We start from the raw sequence: 26,226 nt of genomic DNA on the forward strand, positions 1-26,226 counted from the left end.
TTGTTTATTTGCCATTTGTAAGATCAATACGAGGTCAACGATGCCATGAAATGTTTAGGTTGACAAGAGCTCTTTGAGTTTGTTAGACTGAAACATATTTTCATACCAGATCATAGTTCATGGGAAGGCTGACACTTTCTGATGTTTACTTTAACTCCTATTATCATGGTTTATCTTTTATACAACTGTTAGACACTGTATTTTCTGTTTTGTGTTTAATGTATAAGGAAACTTTGCTGTTCCAAATGTGCAGACATTCGTCTGCACCCAGATGCAGCGTCTGGAAAACAAACCCCGCGCTCACATCAGCTCCCAGGAACTCAGGGTTGCAGAGATGCAGCTGTGGGAGGAAGCTCAATCTGTGTGTGTGTGTGTGTGTGTGTGTGTGTGAATTTCAAATGCACCTTCAGTGTGCAGATTGAATGTAGCCGTCACCTGTCACTCCTTGCTGTAAGTAAAACTCCAAAAGTCAAGGTAAAAGTTAAATTAGAAAAAAAAAGTTACTCTGTCTTATTAAAATTTATTTTGTATTTCTTGAACTTTTTACGAACTGACAGTGTTTTTTTTACAGTCAATTTTCATAAAAAGTTTCCTGACAAGAACCTTATGACTCAGTAAAGTAATCGCGAGGAACTCGTTGCATGCAATAGTACAAGCTTGCAAAAATACAGATAGAAACGTTCCAAATTAATAAATAAAATATGAAATACAATAAAATAAGAGCAGCAAATGGTTTCCAGTTCTTGCACCACACTGTGATACAGCCTGTCAGAAGGCTCTTCATGGTACAACAGTAGTTTATGAGGATGATGATGTTCATACCAAACTTCCTCAGGAAGTCTTTGTCAAACTTTCTTTTCCACAGTGTTTGCATGTAGAGTCCAGGAAAAATCCTCAGTGAGATGTACTCTGAGGAACTCGAGTACAATTTTTTCCACGTTTTTTCTCAGGTATCTGTTGGTAGAGCCGCATTCAAGCTGTGAAAAAACTCAAATTGGCAAAATAAATACTGGTTTTAGAAACAGCAGTGGAAACAGATAATAATGAAGGGAAGAATTGTTTCCAGGAGAGTTCCACCCGATCATCTTTTGATCCATTGTCCATGTCTGTGGTATTTTAGTCATGACTTTGCCATTTTTAGGCAAAAATCAAAAACCTGTGTTAGTTTCTAGGACATAGTTTCTGCAGAGCGGCAGGAGCTCATTAGAAATCCCCCCCCCCATTTCCCATAACCCAGAACTGAGAGCACTCTCCCGCTATTCCAGCCCCTCACACCTCCAACCTTACAAAAATGGTGAACTATCCAGCCGTGCAGTTTAGATCCAGATGAGGAAAATAAAGGCGTAAACGGATCTATTTGTCTGCAGGTGGATGCATCAGAATGGAGCAGAGCAGGGGGCTTGCCCCCCCCAGTAAGCTACATCTGCTCTTGATTCAAAAGGATTTGAATAACTTGTGCTATCCTAGGTACTTTAACATTGGGAGGTGGGTCATCTAGACCCACTAGACAGTGCTCTGAACCTTTTTTCTTCAATGATTTGTGATCTTCTCTGGTGTCCATGGATTACATGAAATCTTTCCACCTTTATCCACCTTTGTCATGGTAGGGAGAACACGTCAATGTAAGGGGGGGGTCATCTAAGATAGCACAAGGGTTAAAGGAGTACTCTGAAATGCAAACTCAAGCTTAACTTTCTCTGTATGTGGCCTTCATCATCAGAAATATGCTATGAAAACATGTTAAAACACCAAAAACAACATTTTCATTGAAGCTGGTCTTTAAAAGCTCAAACTTTAACAAGATACAGGCTAAACAATAGATCTTTAATTTTGGGCGTTTTAGCAACACTATAATTTCAGTGCAGCTGACATTTAAAAAAATCATTTTAAGTAAAAACATGCACCTCAAAGTTAAATCACTAGAAATAAAAACAGCATCATGTGGGGTTTTTTTTGATCCAAGCTTTGAAAGACATTTATCCACACTTTTAATGCTCCAACTGCAACCAGCCGGTCTTTGCTCCGTCAGCTGAGAACATCCATCAGTGTCTCTGTTAGTGTCTGTCAGCAGTGGAGGACGGTTCCAGGGAGAATCATTTCTCAAGCATCCGATTGGTTTCACTGAAGCCTGGGAGGCCCAACAGCATCCACTGTTTTCTCATCAGGCCAACAGGGCAGCAGGTCTCTGTGGGTGAAATCAGAGCTCTGATCTCCAGCAGAGGATCAGCACAAAAACTCACACAGGACATTCTTTGTGCTGGTTTTCACATATTCTTCACAGCAAAAGAAAACTGCATCAAAGGAATTGGAGGTGACTTTAATGAAATCCTCTCAGTCCCACCTCTTTCCAGTGACATCCCACCCTTCCAGATGTCTCCAAACACAACCAGGGTGTTTCCAAAAAACATGGGAAAACTGCACACCCAGCAGCCCCAAAGCAGCACACACATTTGTGTTCATCCATATCTATGCAGAACCAGCATCAAAGCAGGGTAGTCCTCAGTGCATCACCACCTGTCGTTCTTCACCTTATCAGTTTTTCTGAACACACAGTAGACCAGGGGTGGGTATAGGCCTGTGGGCCACAAAGGATTCTACACTTTGGCAGAAGGGAGCAGATGTGTGCAGTGTGTTGGTGATCCACCTCAAGAAATAGTATGGAATCTGGATGAAAACATGTTTTAATTTTGATTGAGAATTATTATATCCTTTGAAAACAAAACGTTCTGGAGTTTTATTTCGTTTTTCCAAAAATTGTGGCTTTTGTTCTCATTTTAGTGCCAATTGCACCAATAGGTTGATGTCACTCAGGGAAAACGCAAACTTAGAGAAATTCTGCGTTCATATGGTGTTGGAATGATGGGAAAATGACTGTCCAATTTGGAAAACACAAACGTCAGAAAAACAACAAATCTTCCAACAGCAATGTATTTGTTATGTACCATCTAGGAGACACCTGCCATGGTGTCCCGGGGTTTACCCTTTTACCCCCCTTTCCGTCTCTTTTGTCCTAGAGGTTCCCGTTTTCCTCCTTCCTGGTTACTCTGCAGTACTCCTGTGACCTACTCCGTGGGTGTGGCTACTCCTGATTGGACTCAGCTGTCGGCACTCATCTCATCAGCTCTGCTTCTCTGGACCTCTATTTGGGCTGTGCCTGCTCCAGCATTCACTGCCAGATTGTTTGCCTTCTCTGGTGCAGTACTTGGCCTCGTGCTTGCGGTAATCTCAAGGTTCATGAAGTTTTGCCTCATGCACGTCAGGTTTTCTCTCTCTCTCTCTCCCCCCCATCGCCCCAAGATGCATTTGTAAGTTCCTCCTCCTAGTCTGCTACAGTCCAACAGCCACAGAACTCTGTTCCTGTTCACTAATTTCCACCTGGACCATAAAACTATCCCTCAATCTGGTGTCCGTGACCTCTTCAGGTTGCTAGCTCCTGGGTCTGTAGTGTTCATTACGCCAATGTGACCAGACCGGAATTACAGGGAAATAAAACAGATGAATATCAATTTAATGTATTCCAGTTTGGTGAGCCACATTCAATATTTTAATGGGCCGCACATGGCCGTAGTTTCCCCATCCCTGCAATAGATGCACAAAATATTGGGATGTTGTGTAACTAACTGAACATAAAATCATGTTTTACTAAAATCGCTAACATGTGTAAAGAAAGTTAAGCTTTAAATTACATTTCTGAGTATTTCTACATTCAAATCATTATGAATGACGAGCAAATAAAAAAAAGAAAAAAGAAAAAAAAAGGCCTTTAGAAAAGCTTGTGGCAGTGAGGTAGGTACTATTGGTGGGACACAAGCTCCCTGCTGAGGCAGACAAACAGATCCATGAACGTCTTTGTGTTCCTGGTCTGAGCTGGAATCTGGATCTAAACTGTACGGCTGGATGGCTACTGCTCCCCTTTTTTTGTTGCACTGCTGATGTTAGGTGGGGGCTGTGAGGGACTGTAAGCTAGCAGGAGAGAGTAAACAGATGATGGAAAATGGAGTAGGCCTACTCTGCGCCAACAGTGAATTTCTAATGAACTTCTGCCGCTCTGCAGAAACTGTCCTAGAAAACAACACAGTTTTTATTTTTATTTCTTCAGCATAATCATCATTAAAAGACCACTGGGAACTTTGACACTTCTACTTTTGTAGAATATACATATCAAACATAAAGGGAATTGACAGACTTGTTTTTTTTATCTTTACTTTAGTGATACATTTTAAAAAATCTTGTCTTAAGTTTGATATACCTTTTAGGAAGACGTTTGGTAGTGATGTTTCTCACGGGTCAACAATTTAGAAATGTGTCAAATGACCTCAGGGTGGCGTACTGTCCTCAAAGCTTCTGACAAAGTTTTCCCATCACCAGTCTCATTTCAGAAAGAAGACCTTGACATTCTTTTCAGGCAAAGCATTTAACATTCAATCCACTATGTGGCACCCCGAGTTTGAAAATTTTCATTTTCAATGCACTGTGTAAGCTTAAAGATGAAGAGGGGATAAAGTGATAACCTTAATCAAGCCTTAATTGTGTGGAAGGACCTGCGTTCCACCTACAGAAAACCACTCGGAGCTCCAGTGATTGCACCCAAAGCTAATCAAAAGAAGTCTGTGGTTAGACTAGAGGATTTAAATGTGCAGCTACCTTCACCTCAAGCTTGCTTGTAATTACAGCCATCAGTCAGTCACCGTATATATATTTTATTTGAAGACACAAACACAAAATTGTTTTCCATCACTTGCAAACAAGACAGATATCGTGGAAAATGTCTATTTACTCTGGGTGTCATGTTATTTGGCAGACAGGCAGCTGTAGCTGAGACCAATTTCAGCCTCCCATGCAGACAAGGAAGCACAAAGGATCTCGCCATCTCTGAATAAAAATGCAAAGACAGGAGTTCTGACATGCTCCTGTCTTTACTCCACAGTTTTAGTCAAAGCTAAGAAGTCTGTTCCAGAAAGCGAATCTGTCCTTCAAACAGGTCTGAACACAGTTTTCTCTGGAATTATGCTTCATATAAAAGCTGAAGTCAATGTGATCCTGTCAACATTATAAAAGATTCACCACTTTATGATGAATGTGGGTAAAAGAAAAATCCTCACAGTAAACATGTATGTTTACATCCCTGTTTTAAAGATTACAAACGTTTTCAAATGTGGGTCACATGGACCCACTCTTCCATGGGTCAGAGAGAGCAAATAACAATAAGTTTACTAAAATTAAGTGAAATTGAATTGTGACAGATTGATGCACAGAGGAAACAGTAGAATTTGTGGAGCATTTATTGAAATCTTTGTTACATTCTGGGATGTCTCAGCTAAATTCACCAGAGTATTTGGCTGTGCGTGAGCTCCTGCAGGTAGAAGGAGCTCAACTGACCTTTATCTGTGAGTTTTACTGATAATCTGCACCGAAATATGAAATTCAGTTTAGTTTAGAGGAAAATGATTAATTTACTGCAACCATTTGTCATTAGGCTGGATTCAGCACTAAAGATCATTTCTGCAGTGCATCTCCAGTCTTGTGCAGTTGGTAGAGGCTATCATGATGGATTGTTTTGTGCAACGGCTGCAACCCAACGCAAAACTGCAGGTTTCTCTTTTGGATCTCATCAGTTCAGGAAAAGCATGAAGCAGCTGAATCGCGTCATTCTTATTAAAATGTCTTTAATAAAATAAAATAAACGCAAAGAAAAAGTATTTTACGATCTTTTATATTCCTAACTCCTCTGTGTTTTATCAGGGCCTGTTTGGATGAACACAGAGCTGAATCCTGGAGATGGGAAATGTTTTTGATCAGTTAATGAGGGCAATTTCCCACGGCACACTTGACCATCTCCCACGGCACACTAGTGTGCCGCGGCACACTGGTTGAAAAACACTAAACTATTGCCGCTCTGCAGAAACTATGTCTAGAAAATGACACAGATTTGTACATTTTGGCTAAAAACTGCATAATTATTGTTAAAAGACAGCTGGGAACGCTTTGGAAACAGATCAAAAGATGACTGGAGTGGGACTTTAACCCTTGTGCTATCCAATGACCCCACCCTTACGTGTTACCCTGTACCATGACAAAGGTGGATAATGGTGGAAAGATTTCATGTAATCCATGGACACCAGTGAAGATCACAAACCATTGAAGAAAAAAGGTTCAGAGCACTGTCTAGTGGGTCTAGATGACCCAACTCCCAACGTTAAAGTGCCTTGGATAGCACAAGGGTTACAATGACATGATGATGTCCTCGGAAACAGTTCTGTCGTGGCATTATTGGCACCTTTCTCAGTATTTGATACTGTTGATGGTTTTATTCTATAGAATAACAGAATAACAGAACAGAATAACAGAACAGAGGCTTGCTGATCCAGTTTGACTGTCCTGTTCTGTCTGAAAATGGTCTTCTTCCTACCTTGCTGACAGAAAAAAAAGGTTTTGTAAATAATATTCTTTCTAAAACAGCAAGCTTTTATGTGGTTCAGTTTTAGGAACAATCCTTTTATTGAATGTGTTGTAGTTAATCAGCCAGTTCACAGACATTCCCTCTGACCTCAGATAACATCAAACTACACTGCTCATTTTTATTCTTCTGACTTGCACAAACTGTCCTGTGAAACTGACCTGCACCAGTCAGTGGTTCAGGGCTACTTTTCTTCAGCTGAGTTCAGAGAAGACAGAGAAGAAGATCTCTCTGATCAGACTTGTCCATCCTGGCCAGAATTCAGAACCTTTGTGTCATGTTTGCCTCACAATACCACTCAATCACCATGTTAAGATATTAAACAGAAACAGACTTTTCAAGTTGATGAACATCTCTAAGTAGAGGTCTCTGGTATCAAAGGTAGAGCTTGAAATGATTATTCATGCATTAATTTGATCATGTCTGTCATGTCATGGTACCGGTCCGCTTACTTGTTGAACCCAAAAGAAGGTTCACCGCCTCCATGGTGTTCAGAACTCTGCCGCATGTTTTTATATCCACACCAGCAGAAAAGCACACATCCCTGGAGTTTTAGCAGCTTCCAGGTCATCTTAGAAACCTTTTAAAAATGTTAGTTCTTCCTTTTAGAGCTTTACATGATCAGATTCTTCATGAGCTTCCCAAACTTCATAAATCTGGTGCTCTTAGATCCTCAGGTCAAGTTTTATTGCTTATTCCTGACACATTTTAAAACCCAAGTGATGGCTCCTAAACTCTGGACGGCTCTGTTCCACCTGAAGATCTTTTTATTTCAGCGGGATTATTGTTAAGCGTGGGTTATGATGGTACTACAGGATGTTTATCTGCAACATGTTGCATGTCTTTTATGTTTTGTGTCATTTTTGTCCTGTTTTCTTAAGCAACTTGTAATTCTTCCTGGGATAACAGCTTCATAAAGGAAACTTGGCTTGCTTGCAATGACAGATGTCTCAGGAATCTTTCAGTTTATACGTCATCGTAATGTCCTGTTGCTCTTTTGTCTTACCACATGTGTTCAGAGACTTTGAGCTCACCTGCTTCCTGGTTTCTCACCTCTGTTTCTTGCCTCCTGTCTCCTTCCGGTTCTTCCTGTCTGCCTTTTCCTCTCACAGGAGGGTCCAGTGTTTTTCAACCGTTGTCCATCTCTTTCTTGTCTTCTCTGAACCCAACTGCTCACAGCAAATGAACAGCCACTGAGTCTTGTTCTGCTGGAAGTTTCTTCTTAAATCTTCCATTTAGAGCAGGGGTCTCAAACTCAATTTACCTTGGGGCCACTCATGGCAGGGTCTAGCTTAGGCTGGGCCAGACTTTCAGTGTGCGCGAGAGCGAATGCCAGTTTGAATCAGAAATTTAAAAAAAGGCAGTTTTTCTTTGATTTTTTTTAAATCATTTTTTATAACACAAAATAAGATGAACAAGGACTCCACAACCCAAGTTGAGTGTGACTTCCTTGGGTACATCCCTTCTTTGGTAGTAAATTTGCATGGAACATGTACTATACTATTACTATACTCTTTTATTAACTGTTTTTTGGACAAAATTGACTAATAAAACTTTCATTAGAATAAAAATCAAATACCTAAGTAAAACAATTATTAGCTAATAAATCAGTAATAAAATTCTGTTTATTTAGTGGTCTGTATTTGCTATATTCAGATTCAAACGTCCTTATAATACTGGGAAATTGTAACTGCTAAACACAAAAGAAGACTTAAATTTTTACAGTTCTTTAACCTCTATCAATGTTTTTTTTCTGAACATGGCTTCTCTTGTCTTCTTCTTACTGCTGGACACTTGGCAGCACTTCCTCCCAAACAGCTGAGACCCTCAGTCTGGTTGAAGATGATTTTCAGTAAATCTGGACTGGACTTGGACTTATTAAAGTTCAAGGTGAAGAAGAGAGTACATGTTCCCGATTTTAAATCTGTGTTGAATGTTTTTTTTAATTGCTCTTTGAAATCAGTAAAGGAAGAAACAAAATTCAGTAACCATTTTGGATTTTCTTTCTTGTGACTTTTTGCAGTCAGAAGTTTTTTCAGAGCAACCGGTCAGCCACTCCTATATTTTCAGACTGAATTCAAACTGTGGTTAATAAAAGAACGGCGCTGTTCACTGGAGATCTGAACAAGCGTTAGACATAACTGAGATCAAACAAAGGCTCAAAAACGGATGGAAATGCATGTTGGCGACACCAAATAAGTGCAGCCAAGATGCACAATAAGCGTTTTTTGAGATCACCCAGCTGGTCACCTTCATCTAAGGCGCCTTTCTCTGCCTGGTCTCACCAACGATCCAGGCGATGAACCAGCATCTCAAAGACGTCTATCGTTGCATTTTCCCCACTTATTTTAAAGTGTGTCTAGGACTAAATCTTGTTGTTGCTCCCACATGTTTAATGTTAGCTGTCACATATCTAGGTGTGTGACATTTATTCTCCACAGGTGACCCATCCTCTGAGGGAGCGGTGAGCTGCAGTCACAGGGAACCTTTTGGTTAGAGTTGATACGCCACCGTATGTCACCGTAATCACACTTTTAACCCTCCTCCGGGTCCATGTGACCCAGAAAAAAGGTTCAGCACTGGCTGCATGGATTTAGAAAATTCAAAAAAGGACTCCATTAAAAGGAAAGTGAGGAACTCCTTAATGTGGTCCGGGGAGGGGCTGTCAAGTTTCCTGCTTCAAATGTTTCCCTGCTTTAAGCCCGGTCAACGTCACACCCCCAAGAGTCAACCGTGATTGGTTGGTTCATCGGCTCCACATACAACACTGAAAAGTGTTATTCATACAAAACTGGCGAGACACACTAACATTAAACCTTCATATTAAGGAGTTGCTGCAAAATATCCTCTAGGGCTCTCAAATGGCCCGCGGGCCGCAAGTTTAAGGCCCCTGATTTAGAGGAAGTTTCCTCCTTGTTGGCAAGGAATACATTGAAAACCCTTTGATGGAATCTGTTGGTCATTTATTCAGTGCTTAATAAACAATAAAGACAACCTAGACTTACTGGAATCATCTGAACTGAATCTGATAATGTTGATCTGGAATATATTATATTTTAACAATCATAGATAAACGCTGGTTTGATTGTTTTTATCTCTATGTAGTGCCTTCAAGCTACTTTGGTTGTGAACTGACGTTTCATAAAAAAATGATTCACTGATCTTTTTCAGCTGCTACATTACATTTCTGTAGTGATTTAGCATTTTCCAGAACATGACGTGGTTCAGGAATCTAGAGATCAATATGAAACCTTGAACAAGATGATGCTGATAATAAGAACTTGCAGAACTCTTTTTGTGACGGACACTTTTTTCCCTCAAAGACAGACAATAGCAACAAAAGAGCAGAAGAGAAATAAAATCTTCCTTTCAGAGTAAAATTAGACAAAGATATTTCATACAAGGTGAAAGAAAAGACATGTAATTATTTTCCTCAAAAGAAAAGCTGTTGATGTCTAGAAAAACTGTTTTGAGCCACTGCATTTGGAATTTAATCCTCTGACAAAAAGAGTTACAACAAAGATCAGCGCAAGATATGTAAATATGTTTCTGTGAACTGTAATACTTTTCCTTTGTAATTTTATTTTACAATAAGACTAAAACTCATCTAATTTCTGTAAATATTTTGCTGGCAACCATATTATATTATATTATATTATATTATATTATATTATATTATATTATATTATATTATATTATATTATATTATATTATATTATATTATATTATATTATATTATATTATATTATATTATATTATATTATATTATATTATAAGAAATCCTTCTGATTAGATACTTTGTTCTTCAGAAGCTGGACAGTGGACAAAAAAAAACTTTTTTCCTCAACAAATTCTCCTTTTTAGAGAAAACAAGCTGCTGATATTTGGTGGTTTTGCTTTAGGAAACGAAAGTTTTACATCTGTCTATGAATCTTTCCACATTGCAGATGTAAAAATATTAGCATGTCAAAGTCTGCTCACAGCACTGTTTTCTGTTGGAAATGATCATTTTAATTAAGTAATTATTTAAAAACCAGAAACTTTGAGTACAAATGTGTAGATATCTAAAAGAAAAAATAACAGCAACAGACTGTGTGAAGAATGGGTTATGCTGACAATAAAGATCTCCACTTTTGAGCCGAGAGAGGTTGGATCTAAAGAAAGACTTGAAAAAGTCAAAGAACTAAAAGTGCACAAACTGTAAACCCTGCACAAGACCCATCCGTCCGTCCGTTCATCCGTCCGTCCATCTAGGGACAATCAATGAAGCTAAGAAGCATCTTTTTTGGACTGTGGGAGGAAAACAGAGTGTCAGCAGAAAACTCACCAAGCACAATGAAAAAATGGAAACTCCACACACATCCTGCCAAGATTCAGACCAAGGCTCTCCCACTGTGAGGCCAGAGCGCTAATATATATATAGATATATAGATATATCTATATATATCTATATATCTATAGATATATAGATATATAGATATATCTATATATCTATATATATATAGATATATCTATATATATCTATATATATCTATATCTCTCTATATATATATCTATATCTATATATATATATATATATATATATATATATATATATATATATATATATATATATATATATATATATATATATATATATATATATATATATATATATATATATATCTATATCTATATCTATCTATATATATCTATATAGATATATATATATATATCTATATCTATCTATCTATCTATCTATCTATCTATCTATCTATCTATCTATCTATCTATCTATCTATCTATCTATCTATCTATCTATCTATCTATCTATCTATCTATCTATCTATCTATCTATCTATCTATCTATCTATCTATCTATCTATCTATCTATCTATCTATCTATCTATTTATCTATCTATCTATCTATATATATATATATAGGTGCCTAAAACTGATTTTATATCTGTCGGACTCACTTGAGCAACAAAGGACCAACATTCAGGAAATGTCTCCAGACTGTAACACACTTCAAAGTTATGCAGGTTTAAGAGTCTTGCCCAAGGACACAATGACAGTCTAGCTTGGGGTTTTAACCCTCAAACTGACAGCTGCTGAGCTACAACCATCTCAGTGTTTCTGCTTTCAGGGCAGCTTCACAGGGGAAGGCAGAGTGTTTTCATTCTTCAGGCTGTGGAATCTCCGGAATTCAGGTGAAGCAGGAAAGGACTGAAAGAAGACTCATTCTGAGACCTGCTACAGCTCACTCTCTGGTTGGAGCTGAAGAAGCCGTCAGATGGCTGTGCTTTAGAGAGTGTCAGCCCACTGGACGAAGCAGAGAGGAATGTAAGGATGGCATTTGTCGAGCACCCTCTTGAAAGCAGTGCTGGATTAGAAAGTTCAGGAAAGAAAAGTGAATGCCATTGCCTCCTGTGATTATTGGCTTGTGAGCCAGTGTCTGAGCAGGGTTAGCGTTAATGTTTGCAGAAAGATGTTGCCAAGGATTTCACACAACATGAAACAAGATGATGTACACGAGTAAGAGTGACTCATAGAACGTTTGGATTCATTTGGGTTTCCTTATAGAAAATGAATATTTTTGTGTTGATTATGTGGGGTAGTCATTATGGCTGTAGGAAAGAATGCTGTGATGTTTTTGTGAAGAATTGATCCCCTGTTTTAATATTTTCCTGTGACTATATTTTACCAGCACCGCTAAATCTGAGGCCATGGTTCTAGATTGGAGAAAGGTAGTTTGCCATCTCTCTGTGGATGGAGTGTCCCTGCCCCAGGTGGAGGAGTTTACATATCTTGGGGTCTTGTTCACGGGTGAGGGAAGACCAGAGGGTGTGATTGACAGTCGGATTGGATCAGCGTCCATAGTTATGCGGTCACTGTACCGGTCTGTTGTGGTGAAGAGAGAACTGAGCCAGAAAGCAAAGCTCTCAATTTACCGGTCGATCTTCGTTCCAATACTCACCTATGGTCATGAGTTCTAGGTAATGACCAAAAGAACGAGGTCCCGAATATGAAATGAGCTTCCTCTGTAGGGTGGCTGGGCGCTCCCTTAAAGATAGGGGGAGAAGCTCTGTCACCCGCAGAGAGCTCGGAGTAGAACCGCTTCTCCTCCACATCCAGAGGAGTCAGTTGAGGTGGCTCAGGCGTCTAGTCCGGATGTCTCCTGGACGCTTCCCTGGGAAGGTGTTCCGGGCATGTCCCACTGGGGAAGACCCGGGACACGTTGGAGAGACTACGTCGCTCAGCTGGCCTGGGAACGGCTCGGGGTCCCTCCAGAGGAACTGGAGGAAGTGGCCGGGGTCAGGGAAGTCTAGGCATCTTTGCTTAGACTGCTGCCCCCGCGACCCGGATAAGCAGAGGAAGATGGATGGATTGATTTTACCCTTGGTGGGATCATTGGATGGATGCACGGACGATGTCTTGCCAGGTCTTCGGTTTTATTTCACTTCTTGTATTGTAACTCTGAGCTAATCATGTATCCCTCCTGGTTTCAGTCAATTATCTTTCAATTTCTAAACATTTAGTTTTCCTTGTTGCTGTTGGGGTCCAGGTTTCCCTCTTTTTGTTTGGTTTCAATTTGACTTTTTATACACATATTCCTGCCTTTTATTTAAATTAACAGTTATGTTTTCCTTTACATGAATACTTTTTCCTCTCAGTGACCCGCTCTGTCTTCTCATGATTTGTGTTTTAATGTTGTAAGTAAATGTATTTAAAAGGAATGTGGTGGATCAACTTCAATTTTAATAAACACATTTGTAAATTTTCATTTACATATTTTTCAAAGAAGTGCTTTAGTTTACAGAGGTCAACTTGAATTTTATTTTCTCATTTTGTAAAAACAGAACTTGTTATGAATAACATTTTTTTCCCCTTTTAAAAGGTGTCTCTCCAGTAAGGGGCATGTAGGATGACAGCGTGTGGGATGTACCAATGACAATTCTCCTCTACTAATGTCAGACTACATATTGTGTTGGTGTTTGTTGGTTTTGGAAGAAGTAAGCCATTGTGGCATGTCACAAACTGCAACCGTGCATACGTGTGGAAAACCTCTGACGACCACAACAGCTTCAGTCAGCTAACACACTATGATGGGACAGCATCCCATTAGTTAGTCACCGTGGTTGTGCTGGTCCATCTGAACAAACAAGCATGTCTCATATAGAAGGTCATTTTGGAGGCGGTCCTCCAGCTTGCCCCAAACATTCCTGCAACTTGAGTTTGTGGAGCAACAGTTTACAGTTGTTCTAACATTAAGACCCTTTCCAAAATTCAGGGTTTAGGGCCCACTTTTTAATTGATTTCAATAATTTATTTTTAATTAATTTTTTTACATAAACTGGGGATCCAGCTTACAAAACCAGCAAAAACCGGAGTTCCACTGTAACAGAATCTTTAAACTAAAAAGAATGGAAAGAGCTTCAAAAGCAAACTGAATCCATTCTCAGTGTTATTTTCTAGCACTTAAATACAAATTCAGTTAACCTTCTTTTCACTGCCTCCTATATCATACCATCATTAAAATGTATGTTTTTTAATCTAATTTGGATTCTTACTGAAAATTAAACATTAACACTCAAAGAATTTCAATTTTTTAAACAGTAACACTTCAGAATAAAGCCTCTCACAGACAGACAGGGTTGTGTTCATGCGCGCGTGCTGTTTGATGTCAGAAGCAGGAGTCAGGAAATCACAGGCTGTCACGTGACGTGACTGGGCGGAGCTCTGCGTCTCCACGGGCCAATAGCACCGCAGCGTTGGTCTAACAGATCTATGGGAGGAAAAAAAAGGAACCCAGGAGAAGAGACGCGAATAACGGTGCACTCAACAACATTTATGGAGCCGATTCCCGGTTTTCCCCCGCGCGCGGGCCCGTGAAGAACGCCTGAACAAACGTTCATGCGGCTGGATGCGATGAAGGCGCTTCAGAGGTGAAGAAAACAAGCGGTCCTCCATTGTCTGCGTAGACACGAGAATGGCCTGGTTGTGGAAGGTAAGAGGGGCTCCACAGATATTTACTTCAGACGGGTTAAGGTGGTCGAATGGAGGTGATGGAGGAGGATCTTAACGGACGTGAGGCAGCATGTGCTGGAGATGCTCCACGGGCTCCATCCCTCCCTCTGTTGGTGTCTCCTGCGTGGATTAGTGTTCCACGGATACAAAAACAAACCCTGTTGCTTGCTGCAGGCGTCCACCATGCTCCTCCTGTGACATGGCCCGTTTCCCATGAGCCTCCTGCAGATGTTCTCCTCCCACGAGTCGCCTGTCAGGCGTTCTGCTCCCATGCAATTCTTGCTCAGGTGTTCTCCTCCCATGCTATGCTCCTCCTACTCAGGTGTTCTCCTCCCATGCTATGCTCCTCCTACTCAGGTGTTCTCCTCTCATGCGCCCCATAATCAGGTGTTCTCCTCCCACCTTCCTCCTGCTCAGGGCAGTAGTTGGCCATGCACACCACTCCCTCTCCCCTCAGTTGTTTACACAAAGTGTGTTAAAGTTATTGCAGCTTTTTCTGTTTTTAAGTGGCTTTAAATGTGTTCAAAGCTCAAAATGTGACTAAGAATGGATCTTTGAGGTGAGAAAGAGGGGAAAAATTTGTTTTTAGGGCTCACAATCGTTAAATGAGAGATGATTTTAGTGAGCAAACTGCTTTGGAAGTTCTTACAAACTGTTGAGGACTTTGCATAAAAGTGAAATTGTGTTTTCCAGGTGTTTGGTCATTCAAAACTTGTGATTGAAAGTTTTGAGAACTGCTACAGAATTCATGGTTTATCTCTTAATTTTACATTTCTATCATCCAAAGCTCCAAAGGTCCAAATAAAACATTCTCACTCATGACAAACAGGAAAATAAAAACCACAACTTTTCTAACTTTTTTCACGTTGAGTCACGCATGTTCCATTTCCATCGGTGTGATATGCGCAAAATGTACATAGCGGCCGTGTGACACGGCCTTTACAGCAAAAGTGTCAGTCTCCAGTCCTACATGCTGCTGTGGATCAGGTGGTTTTTGGCAAACAGGAAGCCCCAAAAGCTGGGGTAATTAAAAGAAGTGCATCATCAGCAAAGAATGACACCCCTGACCCATGAAAAGGTACAAAAAAAATAAATAAAAAAAATAATTTTAACTGTTTGCTATAATAGTTGAGCTTTCATAAAACACCCACAATGTTCTCCTTTGTACACTAAATAACCCCTAAGATGAGACAGTGCTGCCTCCTTCACTTCAGTCTGAGACGGTCCAACTTTACAACAGAAATGAACCCAGTCTGCTCTCCAGGGAGACATTTGGAAAAACAGACAGAAATTGTTGCTGCAGGAATTTATAAACATGCCTTTAAATTAGATGCCTTTTTTAAATTAGAACGATATTTAATCTCTGTAAAAAAGTGAGTTTTAGTCTGTAATTATCTTTGATTGGATTTGCAAACACTTTAAAGTTAGCTGGTTAAAGTTAAAATATGTGTTGGACTACTGAAAATCCCTTTAATATTGAATAATGATAAATATTGATTTGATTTTTTCTGACTGACAGCTAAATACGGATTTGACAGCAATTGTAAACAGTTGACATGAGAAAAGTGATGAATGATGTCTGTTCTCACACACTGACCCTACCAGATGACCTCAGAAACACTTTTATTTATGCTGTAATCCTTTAAAACCGCCTTGTTTTATTCAGCTGACACCTCAGCCTCCACAAATGTAACGCTGCTGTTTCCTGACACATTTGAAAGGTTTTTTTATGCTGCCTCACGGGTTAAACAATGTTTGCATTTTGACATGTTTTGTGTCACAAAACTGCCAAAAAAGTCTCATTTTGTTTGAAAACCTGAGATTTTCAGTTCAAGAACAGAGTAAGCAACCCTTGACCAATAAAGAAGAGGATCTGTGGAGTCACATAAAAATTAATTAAAAATTATGCAAAGAAATAGTCAATTTATCATAGTTGACTTTAGCAATCACAATAAAATAAATACAGTTCCTCCAGTTAAAGTGCTAAACTTTAACAAATAATAAACTTGAAATGGTATCAAATAGTGTGGTTAAACTGTCCTCTTCCCAGAAGTCTAATTTAGTGGAGGTTTCACTTTGGGTGCTGTCACTCATCTATTAATCTTTCTTGTTCCCATTTGGAAACAATCCTTCAGCAATATTTTGCTTTAAAAACTTGGTCACGCACTCGCCTGCTGGTTCATTCCCCTCTTGTTATCTGAGACTGCAGTTAATTTCACACTAGATTTGACACTGTAGTATGTTAATATATTCCAAAAACATGGAACAAAGAAAATATAATTACAAAGTGCTAACTGCTGAATGACTGAAGGAAATGTAATCTGGAAGTGGACAGGAGTAAATGAAGTGTAGCTTTAAATTAAATGATATCACTGCTGTTGATTTGAGTTGGTTTGGAAAAAAAAGCACATTGGTGAGAAAATGTTTGTAAGACTTTTGATTTGAATGAGGAAAATTAACGTTTTTGATCCTGAAATTCATGAATCTGATTCACCTTAATGGACAAACATCCACATTTAGCATTTTAACTAATGTAGGACAAATAATTCAACAGCTCACAGATTTTGTGGTAGCAATAGATAGAAATAGACTCATGGGAAAAATAGAAAAAAGGCATTAATGCTTCAACAGCTGCCCAAAGGTGGTTTAGTGCATCGTACCTACACAAACAGTTCAAGAAATTCTTCTTTTTAAGCTCCACCTTAAGGCCGTGTCACACAGCAACTATCTACATTTTGTACATTTTCCACGTATGAAATGTTGGTCTTCTGCGATGCATTTGTGATATGCGTAGTTCATTAGTGTTTCTTGCGTTAGGCGATGTGCGCAGATGTCCGTTGGTCGATGGTTTCAGCCGACAAGACTTTAGGTGAATTCGGTTTTGAGCTGTTCAAAATGTTTGGTTGGTTGAGAATTGAGCAGTTTATGCATATTTTACATAGTTTATACGCAATTATTACGTGAATCTTATGCAATCATGTGTGGTTTTTGTGAGACGCTTTGACAAATTTGTGTCTTTTCACAGCAGTTCCTCTTACGTGTGTCTATTGGACTTTTCACGCATGAATCACAGATGTATAACTTTTATATCGCGTATACGGCGCACGTATCATGTTAAAATGAAGTCATTGAAGCATGAATTACTAATAAATTGCATATAAACGGCGCAATACCCATGAACGGTTCATGTTTTAAGTTGGTTTACGTGTTCTTTACATTGTTTAGTTGTACTTTTTTCATGGTTTTATTGTGGTTCATCGTGATACATCTGTGAATATTTCACGTAAAAACCACAACTTTTCTCACTTTTTCCACGTTAATTCTCGCATGACCCATTTCCATCGGTGTGATATGCGCAAAATGTACATAGCGGCCGTGTGACACGACCTTTACAGCAAAAGTGTCAGTCTCCAGTCCTACATGCTGCTGTGGATCAGGTGGTTTTTGGCAAACAGGAAGCCCCAAAAGCTGGGGTAATTAAAAGAAGTGCATCATCAGCAAAGAATGACACCCCTGACCCATGAAAAGGTACCAAAAGAATCAATACAAAAAATAATTTTAACTGTTTGCTATAATAGTTGAGCTTTCATAAAACACCCACAATGTTCTCCTTTGTACACTAAATAACCCCTAAGATGAGACAGTGCTGCCTCCTTCACTTCAGTCTGAGACAGGCCAACTTTACAACAGAAATGAACCCAGTCTGCTCTCCAGGGAGACATTTTATCTCCCTGCCGACCGGGTTTAGAAGTTCACAGTGAATTGTATTGGAGGTGATTTTAAATGAACTTTATTGTTATATTTTATTTGAGATAAAAATTGCGCCCAATAGCAGGGGGCTGTTGAATCTTTGGCTCTAGAATGGCCTCACAGATGTCATTTAACTCACTTTTCCCTTCTTTGAGAGTTTGACTGTTCTTAGTGTTGAGGAACTCACTTCATAAATGGATCACAAAGCTAAAACACTGACTCCAAGTCAGGCCATACCAACACATCCTCTGAATTGTCCCTATTAATTGATCTAAAAACATTTCCCATCTCCAGGATATCAGCTCTTTGTTCATCCAAACAGGCCCTGATAAAACACTGAGTAGTTAGGAATATGAAAGGTCGTAAAATACTTTTTTCTTTGTGTTTATTTGATTCTATTAAAGAAATTTTGATAAGAATGACGGTACCGCGATTTAGCCGCAGCTACAGCTGTTTTTGGAAAAGTCCCGCCCCTTTAACTGTCTCCACCAATCATTCTTGGAGGCTTAATCGCACGTCATCAGTCTGACCAATCAGAAGTGGTTAAAGTCTTCACTTCCTTGTCCCGATTTAGCTCATAAAGTCTCTCGGTTCCAACAAAAATACCAGCTAAAGCTGGTTTTTGTCGAGGTTAAAGTGTTCCGTGGCTCATAAAAAGGTTGAAAAACACAGTTAGACTATGTAAAGTTTGAGTTAAAAACAGTTAAAGTCCCAGTCTGAGGAAAAGGTTGTTTTTGGTGTTTTTAACATGTTCTTGTGGCATTTGTCTGATAACGGAGAACATATTTAAAGAACATTAAGATCCAAATTGTATTTCTTAGTATTTCTTCAAATCACTGTGTGCGTGTGTGTGTGTGTGTGTGTGTGAGAGGGGGGGGGGTTCCACACCAACAGCCCCGCCCACTACTCAGAGGTGAATTTCTAATGAACTCCTGCCGCTCTGCAGAAACGTGGCTAAAAATGACATATTTGTTAATGAAAGACCGCTGGGAAGGTTTTACAATAAGATCAAAAGATGATCAGAGGGGAACTTTAACGCCTCAAACCAGTTCAGCTCAGATGAGAATGGCAGGTAAAGATAAATGACATGTAGGATCCTGTCAGATATCCTACAGACGTGCTATAACAATACCCTACAGCAGTGCTCCTCAATCATGTTTTGCCAGGCCCCCCCTAAAGAAAATGTTTCGCGCCCCCCTTAACCCCCCACCCCCCCATAACCCCCACCCCAGACACACACTCGCCATGGTGACAATATATTAGGTTAATATCTATAGAAATTGTGTAAGTATACCTAAAATTGTATCTTTTAACATGAACAAAAGAAAAAATCAATTTAAATCCACTTTCAACAAACACACAGAAACCCTGTTATAGTCTAAAAGAGAAGAAGCTTAAAGTGCCTGAATTAAAAAATCTGTTAGTCCTTATTTAAACTAGAAACATTTTATCCCACTAAACTATTTGATGTTGAGAAAAATAATTTAATCAATAAATGATATTAGATTTAAATTGATCTGATACATTAACACAGCAGCACCAATATATTTAACGTTTTTAGTCTGAAGAAATAGGTAAAAACATTGTGCTGATTTTATTTCTAAATGATGGATTGTTTGTTTATGATCTCATAAAGTGCAGCTGTTTTCCTGCATTACCTGCTGTCTGTATGTCAAATACTGACACCAACTAAACCACAGGCAGACAAAGAAGACATTTATGGAAAATAAAGACACGTCATCAAAATGTCTACAATAACTCGTGAAGAATGACATTATTAGCATGAGCTGAGGAATCTAAAGGCACGTGGTGATCCTGGTGTTGGGCAACAGGCAGGGCTTGCAGCTCTCCATGTGCCCCGGTCAACCTGGCAGCCTGAGCCCACTACCCCTCCCCTTTCGTTCTCACACACGCGTGTGACAGGAGACGAGAACGCTTAGCTGCAAGGACGGCAGTTCACAGGTTTCAGGCTGTTAAAAACTCTGTGATTTAACAGACAATAGGAACTGAATAGTGGTGCAGATTGTTTTCCCCCGCCCCCACGTTAAATTTGCGCACCGGACAAATGCCCGTATTACCTGTGCCTAAAACCACCACTACCCCCCCCCCCCCCCCCCCCCCCCCCCCCCCTGTCATCGCATCGCACCCCCCAATACAACACAAGGAAGCTGTGAACGGCTGTTTGTGTTTTTATTTCAGGTATTTTGTCAAAAGCAGTTTGTGCCACTTTTTGAACTCAAACTTCTCAAACATCTTTTTGTTTACATATTTTGTGTTTTAACAGAAAATCATATTTTTTTATTTTACTTGCAGGTTTGTATTCTAACAAATTCATATAATGTTTTATTAAACATTTACGTTGTTTTTCATATTTTCTTTTTACAGTTTTCCTTTAAAGGAAAATGTACAGATCCTAAGCATTAGGCTTGATATATCGATCGCTGTCATGACCCCGCCCCTCAGGTTTTGCTACGCTGCTGCATAGGGCTGTATATCCTTACTGTTGCTGCCGGAGCACGCTCAGAGCCTGAGGCTCAGTTTGGCCGGAGAAAGGTGCAGGCCAGAAAGGTCAAAGCATTTCTAAATGCAGTGGTCGGCTCCAGAGCTTCCACTTTTACCCTGACCTCAAAGAGGAACCACGCCTGCATGTTCTGCCTCGGCCATTTATGTTTCACTGTTGCGCCTGAGCCTGATCATCAGGAAAACGCCACAGGGCAAACGTTACAGGACCTAAAGGTCTGCTGCAGACCTTTACCGGAAACCACAGCGTTCCCTCAGAGAAGTGCACGGAGACCAGGCGTCGCTAGCTCAAGTCTGTTTTGGTGGTTATGCTGACACTTGAATAGATGTATGTCCAATTAGGCCCCGAGCAGTGAATCTGAGAGACCCACAAACAGACTGCTGATCTTACAGTCAATGATGAATTCAGGCTCTGATGTGTGGTGTTCTGGGAGGGGTTGTGGGATTGATGGCTCTTCGTGAAGTTCTCCTTTGTCTCGGGTTGGGAGGCAGACTGATAAAAAGCTGCCTGACTGAGTTCTGGAAAAAGTTTAAACCTGGAGAAAGTTTTTTTTTTTACAATTGAACTGTCACCAGAACTGGTATTAAGTTTTCCCCTTAGTTTTTTTTTTTTTTTGGATCTCTTTTTCTTTATGTATTGGGGAACAGTAGCTGACGTTTGAAAGTGGACTAAGTTAATACCTTTTCTCTTTTTCCCCCCTTTGGAGGAGGAAAAATGTTAATCCCTCCCGCCACCCCACACAGCGAAACCATAAGCCAAACCAGCGAAAAATTAAGCCAAAAACATTCAACTTTAACACCATATCAAAATCTTAAACATTCCTGCTGCTAGAGACTAGAAAAAACTAAATAAAGGATCGTTTATTTTGTAAGAACAATAATATATGTGCAAAAAGAAACACAAAGTTGTGTTAACTGCGATGTGCCTGCTTTTCACAATGAGGTTACAGGTTTGTTACTGCAACTCTCAAGTCCTGCTCAATATTGAGCCTAGCTCTGTTCTTTGTTTTCAAAGTGGCAACAGCAGAAAATCTCCCAAAGATAAGACGTAGAATGGAAGCAGAATGCCCCCAGCCTCTGCCCATGAGTGGATGCTCCCTCTCCACACCCAGCAGAATTCAGGGAGTGTCTGTGATGTAAACCTCATCCTCAGGGTGGAGTCCGACATGAATTCAATGAACTGATCCTCCTCAGCAGAGCTCAAATCAGCAGGTGCTGCTGTGTTAAATGGATCTGTCAGCCAGTGGTATTGAGCTATGTTGTCTAGGAAAGATTTCAGAAAGAATCCTCGCAGGTAAAGACATACACAAAATTATTTTAGGTATAACAAATAACATAGTTGAACTGAACCGTTTCGGTACGGCAGTTTCGGATCGGTTCACTTCTGTACCGTTTTGGTACTTTTTTCTCCCACATATGCATTGTAACGACCCAGCTGCTTTGTCACTCGTAGCGGGGAAACGAGAGCCGAGCTGCTAATGAACTAGCTGCGTTGACTGTCCTTGCCCCCCCATACTCCACACACCCTCAAACAGTCTCGGAGAGAAAGTAGATAGAGAAATAGATTACTCCACCTCCATTCCAGCATTACAACCCATTTATTATGAACACTCAAACAGCGTAACAACATGAACCTCACTTCTCTTCACAGCTCTCTCAGTCATGGTGAAGGAGTCAACACACAAGGTTTCACACTTCCCATGAGTCTTAGTGGCTATAGGTGGGGCTCACCCCCAGGTCGCCAATGTATTAACTTTGCACGAGGCGGAAGTAATGTTAGCTGTGGGTTTTTACCTCTATTAGGTGATGGACAGTAAGCACGTCAACATATGGCTAATGCAGACACGAGCCCAGAGATGAGGACCCCCCCCCCCCATCTCCTTACTCTCTTCTGTGTGGGGGGAACACTTTGGCTTTTTTGTCAGCATCCATGAACGGAAAAGACAATTGGATAAGTCTGTGTGTTGACATGGGCTGCACAGTGGCGCAGTGGTTAGCGCTCTTGCCTCACAGCAGGAAGGCCCCCGGTTCAAGTCCCGGCTGGGGGACATGAAAAACACAACATCAATGGGGGACCTTTCTGTGTGGAGTTTGCATGTTCTCCCCGTGCATGCGTGGGTTTTCTCCGGGATCTCCGGCTTCCTCCCACCGTCCAAAAACATGCTTCATAGGTTGATTGACAACTCTACATTGTCCATAGGTGTGAGTGTGAGAGTGAATGGATGTGTGATTGAGGATATTCTACCCTGCGACAGACTGGCGACCAGTCCAGGGTATCCCTTGCCTACGCCCAAGTGGCCGGGATAGGCTCCGGCAACCCCCCGAAAGGGAATAAACGGTTAAGAAAATGGATGGATGGATGTGTGTTGACATTGTTACACAAAGATAGTGTACGCCACAGTAACACATCTAATCTCTTAACAAACTTAAAACGGCATCAGAGACTGTAACAATCGGGTGTACAAGAAAAAAACGTGCAAGTTAAAATGTTTTTTTTAGGACAGTGTTAAGTATCCAAAGTTTTTGGTTCCTGGCAGCCAATAGTTTTTAGGGCTGAAACGATTCCTCGAGTTACTCGATTACAAAAATTCCTCAAGGCAAAAACTCTGCCTCGAAGCCTCGTTAAATTCCTGACGCGCACTATACGCGCGGCGCAGGGATTTGATTGTGTCACACGGACCGTTTATTCACACGGACCTTTTGAATTTAGTTGGCGCGATGGCGGAGAATAGATCTATAAATAAACGGCAGAAATAGTCTAAAGTGGGGGATCATTACACACTTAATAAAGAAGAGAACAAGGTGCAGTGTCTCTACTGCAAAATAGAGCTGGCATACCACAACAGCACATCTTCCATGATTCAGCATCTGAAGAGAAGACATCTGCGTGACCGCTGGAACCCCGACGCCTTAGGCGCGGGACCCGCACGTGCCGCCGGCAGCGAGCGAGTGGCGGCATCAGCCGCTCCGCGGCCCCTCCGCGGCGACCAGCACGGGTCGCCTCGGCGGGCGGTGAGAGCCCCTAGCTGCTGTGGTATATTGTGATAGACAGCAGTAATAACCACCGCCACCAATAGATGGTGCTGTCGGCCGGTATATGCCATGAGGAGTTTCAGAGTAAAGTACATGTAAAAGCTCTTGCACCGAAAGCTGTGTCCCTGTCGTCTGTCCTAATTAAGAGACCCGCTGATAGCACCCACGCTAAGGTAACTCGGAGCAACATCATATAAAGCCACAACATGGTGTCAGAAGTGCTAGCTGTCGTGTGAGAGGGAGACTGCAGCCGAGTCACGCAAGTGAGCTAGCTTAAATTAGCATAGTTCACCGTTGCTGAAAACATGGAGCAGTTCAAACCGCCATCGCCGCTGCTGCTCACCGGCAATCTGTCAGAAACTTGGCGCAGGTGGGAACAAAGATTCCAGTTGTACATGACTGCAACAGGTGCGTTGGAAAAAGATGAAAAGGTTAAAATAGCCATTCTTCTTCACACCATCGGCGAGGAAGCTTTAGAAGTGTACAACACACTTGCTATTACCCCAGCCGGAGACGCACTTACGATGGAGGACATTCTGAAAGCATTCAAAGACTACTGTAGCCCACAAAAGAATGTTGTATTTGAGCGCCATCAGTTCTGGTCACACCCAATGATGTCAGGAATATCAGTGGACAGATATGTCACAGAGCTCCGTCAAAAAAGCAAAAATTGTGAGTTTGGAGCTGATGAGGAAGGCATGATCAGGGATAAATTGGTGTTCAGCATAAATGACACAAGACTGAAAGAGAGACTGCTTCGGGAGAATGACCTCACTCTTCGTAAAGCATTAGAAATATGCAGATCAGCAGAGGTGGCCAAAGCACAGATCCAGGTCATGCAGTCAACACCTGTCACCCACGACACAGCAGTGGATACGTTGAAGAAAGCTCAAGGACACAATAAATCAGTACATGGCAAACACAGAACGAGCAGCAACAAGCAAGTGGTTTGCACCAAATGTGGTAATAAGCACGAGCCTCGACAGTGTCCAGCTTATGGAGCAACGTGTCACAAGTGTGGAAAAAATAATCACTTTTCCAAGGTATGCAGAACAAATGCAGAGAAAAAAGGCTACTTCAAGAAAAACATGAACAACATTGAGACTGAAGTTGACTCATTGTACATAGGCATGGTGCGGAGTGATGATGGTGACATAGATGGTAGTTGGAATGAAACTGTGAACATTGAAGGCATGCAAGTTACTTTCAAACTTGACACAGGTGCGGATGCAAATGTACTGCCCAAGTCAGTTTATGCAAAGCTACCTGGTGCTCCTCAATTACAGCCCACAAAGACTGTCCTCATAGCTTTTGGTGGAACCCGCATACACCCAGATGGTGTAGTTTCTCTTGAATGTGAAACAAGGAAGTGTAAAGCTGTGTGTGACTTTCTGGTGTCCAGCCATGCAGATAAGTCGATCCTAGGTGGAAAAGCTTGTGAACAGCTGCACCTGGTGAAACGAATTGGGACAATCGCAGCAGCAAAGTCTCCACAGCCAACCAAACCACCAGCAACCAAGGAAGAGCTCATTGAGAAGTACGCAGAGGTCTTCACAGGCTTGGGTGAGTTTCCTGGAGTTCACCACATACACATAGACCCAAACGTCACACCTGTGATTCATGCATGCAGAAATGTTCCACTGTCCATAATGGAGCCACTGAAAAAGACACTGAAAGACTTACAAGACAGAAATGTTATAAAGCCAGTCAAGGAGCCCACAGATTGGGTAAATAGTCTGGTTGCAACACAGAAAAAGAATGGAACACTAAGGGTGTGTTTGGACCCTTGTGACCTTAACCAAGCAGTAAAACGCCAGCACTATTCTATCCCCACACATGAGGATGTTCGTAGTAAACTGGCAGGAAAATCAATCTTCACCATTCTGGATGAAAAAGATGGTTACTGGCAGATCAAACTGGACGAGCCATCTTCTAAGCTCTGCACATTTAACACACCTTGGGGCCGGTTTCGTTTCCTCCGGCTCCCATTTGGCATTAAGTCTGCCAGTGAGGTTTTTCAACAAAAGAACTGTGAGACTTTTGGTGACATCCCTGGTGTATTTATCATCGCAGATGACATGATCATAGCAGCAACTTCAGAGCGCGAGCATGATGAAATCCTGCAAAAGGTAATGGAGAGAGCGAAAACAGCAAATGTGAAGTTTAACAAGGACAAAATTCAATTCAAAGTAGACACAGTGAAATACATGGGTCACATCATAACTGCAGCAGGCCAGAAAGCAGACGACACAAAGATTAAAGCCATTATTGACATGCCAACTCCAGAGGATAAACAAAGTCTCCAGCGTCTTCTGGGAATGGTAAAATTCTTGGCACAGTACATCCCAAATGAAGCGTCGGTTACTGCACCTTTGAGGCAGTTACTAAAGAAGGACACTGTGTGGCAGTGGCAACCACACCACACAGCTGCGTTAAGCACACTGAAGACGGCGCTA

General features: G+C 40.9%; 1 protein-coding gene across 1 annotated transcript in view; it reads left to right on the forward strand.

Annotated features, from left to right (window-relative positions):
- Positions 1–13,729: 13,729 nt before the first annotated feature.
- Positions 13,730–26,226, forward strand: part of st6galnac3 (ST6 N-acetylgalactosaminide alpha-2,6-sialyltransferase 3) — a 111,074-nt gene continuing 98,577 nt past the window's right edge. Inside the window, exon 1 of the mRNA XM_023964749.1 lies at positions 13,730–14,447. Within this exon, the coding sequence (XP_023820517.1) occupies positions 14,430–14,447 (18 nt within the window). The 5' untranslated portion in view covers positions 13,730–14,429. The remainder of the gene's footprint in view (positions 14,448–26,226) is intronic.

Source organism: Oryzias latipes, chromosome 17 (genome assembly GCF_002234675.1).
Source record: "Oryzias latipes chromosome 17, ASM223467v1".
NCBI classification, from domain to species: domain Eukaryota; kingdom Metazoa; phylum Chordata; class Actinopteri; order Beloniformes; family Adrianichthyidae; genus Oryzias; species Oryzias latipes.